The sequence below is a fragment of the Canis lupus genome, chromosome 24 (genome assembly GCF_003254725.2).
Source record: "Canis lupus dingo isolate Sandy chromosome 24, ASM325472v2, whole genome shotgun sequence".
Lineage (NCBI taxonomy): Eukaryota > Metazoa > Chordata > Mammalia > Carnivora > Canidae > Canis > Canis lupus.
In genome coordinates, this window is record NC_064266.1 from 924383 (window position 1) to 932334 (window position 7952).

Genomic DNA, 7952 nt, shown 5'->3' on the forward strand with positions numbered 1-7952 from the left:
AATATATGGGACAAAGGGAGAAGTAAGCAGAAGCTGGAAATGAAGTAGAAAAACATATGGAATACAGTCAACACTGCTAGAAATGAACCGCTGAATGCGGATTTGAGTTCCCCAGCAGTCCATACAAAGAGAAAAACAAAAAAGTGAATTGTGCCCCACAGCCACCACTGTAGTCCTTTAATAATATACTCTAGGGCTGCCTTCTATTCACCAGGTCATTTATATTACCCACTTGGAATGCAGTTCAGTTTTAGATGGGATTGTGACCAAGAACTAGTTCACTACTAATCCCACTGCAGCTTCTCCTGCTGGTGTGCTCTGTCTTTAAGATGTGATGTTTTAACCCAAAGTGCTGTGGAAAGGGTAATGTCTTAATATCATAGAGCCTTTAATAAAATCACAAGATATTTGTGGATCTATTGTATGGTGCCTCTAGGCTAGGTATGTATAGTACAAACATATCAAAGCTGGTCCCTGCCCTCAGAAACTTGAAAATCTGTGGAATTGGGAAAAGGTACCCCTGATTTTGTATTGTTATTACACTTAGGCAGGTGTAAGAAGTATAAGTGGTTTGTTTGAGTGATTTCAGGAAACACAAGAAGAGGATGGGAAAATGAATCAGGGAAGAAGGCCAATTAATTGTTCATCCCCGGATGGAAAGGGGAATCATTGCAAAGTGTTGTAAGTAGAAAGAAGGAAGAGAGTTATAACAAGAGGATTATCCTATGCCCTCCTCTGCTTCTCTATTCTATATACTCAGTCATCCTGTCCTATTATTAATCATAATATCCATAGGTAGAAAGAGGAGAAAAATCAAAGAAAATATGCTGTCATGGGGAACACTGAGCAAAAAAAAAATGTGAAGATAAATGAGTCGGCCAGGATTATTGGATAGGGCAGGAGGTTTGAGGAGAATAAATTCTGTGAGTGGGGGATCCCTGGGTGGCGCAGCGGTTTGGCGCCTGCCTTTGGCCCAGGGCGTGATCCTGGAGACCCGGGATCGAGTCCCACATCAGGCTCCCGGTGGGTGCATGGAGCCTGCTTCTCCCTCTGCCTGTGTCTCTGCCTCTCTCTCTCTCTCTGTGACTGTCATAAATAAATAAATTAATTAATTAATTAAAAAAAAATTCTGTGAGTGTCCACTAGCTGGGATACTCAGCTGTTTGTAGCACATTTGGTCAGTGTCAGGGTCCTATTCCTCAGACCCTACTGTCTCCGTCCCTGTACAAGCCATTGTTTAAATAAAAATAAATTCTTTGTGATTTGTGAGCGAAAAGCTATCCTTATTGTAATAGGTTGTTATGTGGGCTAATTCCTTTTTTATCATATTATCAGAGAAGAAAATGAATTTTTCTTTGTAAACATTAGGATAGCATCTTGACAGGATTTATGTAATTTGCTTTCACACATTTTTGTTTCCTTAAGTACTCTGTCTTTGCTCTGATTCCATGCCCACCAACATCTTTGACAGTTTGTGTAAATCACAGATGTTCTGGTTTTGAGACGGGGATGCTCACTGGGGAAGGAGTACTGGGCTTCTGTGTTAAACACTAGAACAAACATGGAGGTTAGTCCTTGAGAGCTTGAGCAGAGGCAGTCTGGTTTTGGAGTCTGGCCATGTTTGCCAAATCCAGAACCTGGGCAGTTACTTAACTTTCCAAACTCTGAATTCCTTCAATGATAAAGTAGGAATAAACATATTCATCCTCAGTTTGGGGTTGCTTTGACAATTAAGCCAATAAAGCACTTGATTTTGGTATCTGGTACATAAAAGGAGCTCAATAAATTAGAGTGATGCTCTTATGTAAACATAAGGATTTTATAAACATGATTAGTGTAAATCATTACCTTTGACTATGACTAATGTTGGCATCTTAATTTAAAGTAATAAAAGTGCCACAAAGAATTAATCAGCCACTACAGTGGAGAAGGGAAATAAAGGAAACCCAAAGATGGCTTTTTCACTTGCAAGTATAGATGCTTAGCCATTGAACCAGAACCATTGTCCTGGTTCACCACATCCTCTAAATACAGTTTCCCTGCAACAAAGCCCAGCAGCTTCTTAATGCAAGTGGCTTTGACTCTTTCCCTGACAGCTTTTTCTGGTCCCCAAAGCATGCTCAGCTTATGTAGTTGGCAAGAGGAAGTTTCAGGAGAGTTACTGCCCCGGGGGCAGACTTTAGTTAGTGGAGTCATGATAAATGTCCTGCCTCCTCCTCCTTCAGGTGGGACAACCCTTAGACTGTGTTCTACACTTTCTCGCAGAGGTCTCCGCCAGGACTGAGGCCCATGTGCTTAGCATGGCCACTGATTCTTAGCTTACAATGTAGTGCCTTCCATCCCTGCCTTGTCTCACATTCCTACTCTCCCACCAAGGTAGGAGCCACTGGGACCTCTTTCTATATTAACCACCTGCACCAAAATCCTTATCTTAGGCTTGGTTTTTATGGAAAACCCAAGCTAAGATAGATACTTTATTCAGGAAAAATATTCAAGTGAACACTATACATCTGGATTAAGATACATCTGGGGCCCTTGGGTGGCTCAGTTGGTTAAGTGTTGGACTCTGTTTTTTCTCAAGTTATGATCTCAAGGTCGTGAGATTGAGCCCCCACATCTGGCTCTGCTCTGGGTGTGAAGTCTACTTAAGATTCTCTCTCCCTCTCCTGCTGTCTGTCACTACTCTCTCTTAAATTTTTTTTCTCTAACTCAAGTAAGAAAAAAAGACTTCTTAAGTAATAGTTTTATATAGGATTAAGATATGATTTGTCTGTAGCTGAGCAATTCTGCTCAAATCCATGCTCTGTAATGTACTAGTTCTGAGATATTAATCAACAGAAGATACTAGGCAGAGTTCTTAACATAGAGTGATTTTTATAGATTTTAAAAATTACCTTTCTTAAGGTATAATTTGCATACAGTAAAATCATACATTTCAAGTATACAGTTTGATAAGTTTTGACAAATGCATTATATTCCTGTAAACACCACCCCAATAAAACTAACATTTCAATAACCTCAGAAAGTCCTTTTGGTGTTCACAGTCAACCTTCACCTCACTGCTGGCTCAGGCGAGCACTGATCTGATCTCTATCACATAATTCAATAAACTTGATTTAATGCATGATTAAAGGTTAAATTCAGTCAAATTAGTAATAACAATGTGTTAGAAAAAAAGACGTTTATGCTCTATCATTTTTCATCAAAATAATTGGTATTCATCACTTCTATGAGTGATGAAGAGGAAAAGAAAGCCAATTTCAGGGTTGATGCATTTTCTCCTGACTCAGATACGTAAAACAAGAGGTGGGAAGTGAGGGCAAATAAAAAATGGAATCAATTTGAAATTTGGAATGACTTCAGCTCAGAAACACCCGTCTGACACTGATTTATTAAATTAGAGAAAACACCTTCAAATGTAACTTGATATTTATTCCAATTCCTTGGAATTTTAATAGTCATATTGAATTAAGGCCAAATCTCCAACATTTTATTTGGGTAAGCCCCAGAAAGCGGACTCCATGAGAGATAGCAAGTCAATCAATTATTCAACAAATATTTATAGAGCTATGCAATAAGGGTTGTCCTACACCCTATAACAGACAAGGTGCCTCTTCATACAGAGTACACCCTCCTGTAGATAGAGAATAGTGAATCAATATATAACTGAACATAGGGAAAATAAGGGCTGAGCAGAGACTGAAAGAGGGACATGATGGAAGGGACAACTTTAGAAGGTCTTTCTGAAGTCACCTTTAAGCTGATTCTGAGTGACATGGAATGAGCTAGAATAGCACAGGCTAAGTCTGGCATGTAGAGGGAACCATTCGTGCAAAGACCTTGAGGCTGAAACAAGCCTAGAATGTGGCAGGTTCCAGGCTTGAGGGTAGGTTAGCATTGTCAGAGCATGGAATCAGTGGGGAGAGTGGTGTGAGATGAGATGGGGGACACAGAGAGGTGCATATCCTAGGGGGATGGGGTTAGGATTTACTTTATGTTCTAGAAGAAGCCATTGGTGGATTTTAGACTGATTTCAGACCGTATTTTCAAGAATTTACTCTGAATGCCACAGGGGAGATTGTATTGTAAAGAGTCAAGAAGCAGAAGTTGAAATCTACTTAGTCACCCAAGTGAGAGATGATGAAGTCTTGGATCAGTGGTACAAATAAAGTGGCCAGTTTCACACCTATTTGGAGGTAAAGTAAGGATTTTCTGACATCAAAGATAACATCTGCATCTTGGTATATAAAGTATATAAAGTCTAGGAAGAGGCAATGTCTGAGAGATAGATTGGGGATTCATCAGCCTTTATATGATACCTAAACCAATGGGGAGAATGAGATCAGCCAGGAAGAGCATTTAGAATGAAAGGGGGGGGGTATTCTGCATTTAGGAGACAGAAGCAGCAAAGGAGATGGGAAGGAGTAGCCAGAAAAGGTCAAGCAACAGGAAGAGATCATTAATCATGAAAGCCAAAAAATAAAGTGTTCAAGAAATATTTATCTGAGAAAGTAAAATCCAGGAAGTATGTTTTTATTGATGAGTTGACCACTATCAATTTGATGTAGGACTGTGAATCAGGTCAATGTAGCATCAGGCAGTCGTTTTTTAAAAGATTTTATTTATTTATTCATAAGAGACATAGAGAGAGGCAGAGACACAGGCAGAGAGAGGAGCAGGCTCCCTGCGGGGAACCTGATGCGGGACTCATCCGAGGGCCCCAGGATCATGCCCTGACCCGAAGGGAGATGTTCAACCGCTGAGCCCAGGAGTCCCACATCAAGCAGTCTTAACAGGAGAACATATTTTGAGGAACCCACATGAATTCATCCTGTTCTCAACCTCAAAGATCCTATGGTTCTGCACTCCCTTAGTCCTGTTCTGGTTTTCTGCTTTGCACCACAGAAGAAGTGGTTCTACTTCAACATTTGCTTATATCCTCCCCTTTTATTCCACCATTTTATCTCAAGAGAAATTAGGAGATTTGACATAGTGATCATACAACAAAGTTTTAATTGGCTTCATGATCTCATGGTTTAGCACTTGGGTTTAATTAAAAAGTCTGAAGCCCCAGTGCACGCACGTGTTGGGAAAAAATTCTTAGGTCAGCCAATAATCATTCCTGCTTCTTTTTTTTTTTTAATTTTTGGTGTATTTTTTATTGGAGTTCAGTTTGCCAATATATACTATAACACTCAGTGCTCATCCCGTCAAGTGCCCCCCTCAGTGCCCGTCACCCAGTCACCCCAAGCCCTCCGCCCACCTCCCCTTCCACTACGCTTGTTCGTTTTCCAGAGTTAGGAGTCTCTCATGTTCTGTCACTTTCTCTGATTTTTCCCACTCATTTTCTCTACTTTCTGCTATAATCTCTTTCCAACAAGCACATGACAAAATGCTCCGTATCATGTGCCATTAGGAAAATACACATCAAAACCACAATGAGATACCACTGAGAATGGGGAAAATTAGCAAGGCAGGAAACCACAAATGTTGGAGAGGATGCGGAGAAAGGGGAACCCTCCTGCACTGTTGGTGGGAATGCGACCTGGTGCAGCCACTCTGGAAAACTGCGTGGAGGTTCCTCAAAGAGTTCAAAATAGACCTGCCCGGGTCCCTGGTCGCGTCTCCGGACCCGCCGGCCTGTCTTCGCTGCTCGCCAAGGACGCCTACCTGCAGGGCCTGGCCAGGAAGACCTGCTCCCAGCCCAGCCTGGAGCCGCAGAAGCGCGCGTCCGCCAGTAAAGCTCGAAGCTCTGAAGCTGCTGGGCCTCCCAAAAAGAAGAGGCAGACGGCGCAGAAGAAATCCCAGAGGCGGGCGGAGAAGGCTGTGGGGCCTAAGTCCCAGGCCCTGGAGAAGTCTCCCCCAGCTTCCAGGGCTGGAAAGCCAGCAGTAGCCGAGGAGGAAGAGGCCTTCGGCTCCACGGGATCCCCAGCAGGTGCCCTGGTTACGGAGCCTGACTCTCTCTTTGCCTTGGAGGTTGTGCGACAGCGGCTACATGAAGAAGTTCAGGGGGCCCGGCATCAGGGCCGCACCGCCGAGCTGTCTCCCGCCGCCTTGGAGAAGAGACGGCGGAGGAAACAGGAGCGGGACCGGAAAAAGAGAAAGCGAAAGGAGCTGAGGGCAAAGGAGAAGGTGGCACGGGCTGCGGAGGTTGCTGAGCCGCCCCATGAGCCCCACGAGCCACCCCCTGAGGAGGCACAGTCAGGGCTGCTCTTCAACAAGGTGGAGGGGACTGAGGAGCAAGCCAGCAGCAAGGCCCAGCGCCGGAAGGAGAAGAGGCAGAAGCTGAAGGGGAACCTGACGCCGCTGACGGGCAAGAACTACCGGCGGCCTGCTGCAGCGCCTTCAGGCACGGCAGGCTCGGCTGGACGAGCTGCGGGACCAGGACGAAGGGAAGGCCCGGGAGCTCGAGAGTAAGATGAAGTGGACCAACCTGCTGTACAAGGCCGAGGGCGTGCGCATCCGAGACAATGAGCACCTGCTGCAGGAGGCCCTGAAGCGCAAGGAGAAGCGCACCGCCCACGTGGTCGAGAGGATGCAGCGGCGGCAGGATAAGCGGCGGCAGAACCTGCGCAAGAAAAAGGCGGCCCGGGCAGAGCAGCGCCTGGAGAAGGCCCACAGGAAGGGCCGCATCCTTCCCCAGGACCTGGAGCGGGCTGGCCTGGCGTGAGGGCCTGCAGCCCCGGTACCCAGACCACGCCCCTGACCTGGGACTGCCCTCCCACATCCTGGGACACTGAGCAGGAGCTCCTGGCCAGCAGGAGGCTCCGTGGGCTCACCTTGCCAGTGGGTTCTCAGGGCTCAGCTCGTATGTGTCAAAGGAGGAGTGCTGCTGACAATGGAGGCCTGGATCCTCCAGAGCCCAGAAAGCTGTGACTGGGCCCGGGGTCCAGCCTTCTCTTAGGAGGTTGTAAAGCTCCCCGGACGTTTGCAGGGTGAGGGATGAATGGAGGCTGCAAGGGCTCTGGGGGGCATGTCACTGGCCCTTCTTCCCCACCGTGTTGGCATAAGCTGGGAAAGAATGGCCTTTGGAACTGCCCATGTCAGTCCAAAACTCACCTGGAAGGGAGGAAACTCAGAACTGCTGTACCCTGAGGCAGAGGTGGAATGGGCCTCGGGACTGGCAGAGGGTGGAGCTGACCTTAGCTGAGACTGGGAGGGAATCATCCTGAGCTGACTTGTAAGAGGAGCAAGAATTAGAGCTTAAGGTAAACATGTGCATGAAAAATGTTCAGGTGCCTGCTGGGTTGGGGGTGGGGGGGTGCCTGAGGGACTCAGTTAAGTGGGCCTGACTCCTGATTTTGGCTCAGGTCCTAATCTCAGGATCCTCAGATTGAGCCCCATGTCTGGCTCTATCCTCAGTTTGGAATCTGTTTGAAATTCTTTTACTCTCCTTCTTGCTTTTCCTGCTCTTGCTGTCTCTCATTTTAAAATAAATACATTTTCTGGGAGGGGGAAGTTGTCTTCTGGAAGATGGGCACAGTATACACGACGCTGGGAGGAAGGGAGAGGCGGGATGGGTGGGAGGGTGTCAGTCCAGGAGAAGGCAGGAGATGAGGAGGGATAGAAGCTAGGACTCAGCGAGGCTATGGAAGATGCCCAGTGAGGTGGTGGAAGTCCACGCATACCTGCCAGCAGCAGAACCACTGCAGACGCACAAGACCGGCAGGGGGCTGGTGTGGATTTCGTGGCTCGTGAATCACTTTTCAGTAAATCCTTGATAACTTTTGTAAACTTTTATACTGGGGTCTTTATACACACCTATGAGTCGACCTGGGTGGTAGAGTCCTGGAAGTGAAATGTAAAGTTTTGATATATTGGTGGCTCAGTCAGTAGGGTGTCCAACTCTTGAGTTCAGCTCCGGTCATGATCTTTGCCTGCAGGAATTGAGCCCTGCATCAGGCTCTGTAGTCAGCATGGTGTCTGCTTGTCTCTCTCCCTCTCCCCACCCC

The 7952-nt window shown here is 46.2% G+C and overlaps 1 protein-coding gene across 1 annotated transcript; it reads left to right on the plus strand.

The window, feature by feature from the left end:
* Positions 1 to 4137: 4137 nt before the first annotated feature.
* On the plus strand, positions 4138 to 7451 carry LOC112673436 (surfeit locus protein 6-like). Its single transcript, XM_035706035.2, is given in 3 exon segments — positions 4138 to 4196; positions 5574 to 6330; positions 6332 to 7451. Coding segments are annotated over 3 exon segments (1155 nt in total). The 3' UTR covers positions 6671 to 7451.
* The last annotated feature ends 501 nt before the right edge of the window (positions 7452 to 7952 follow it).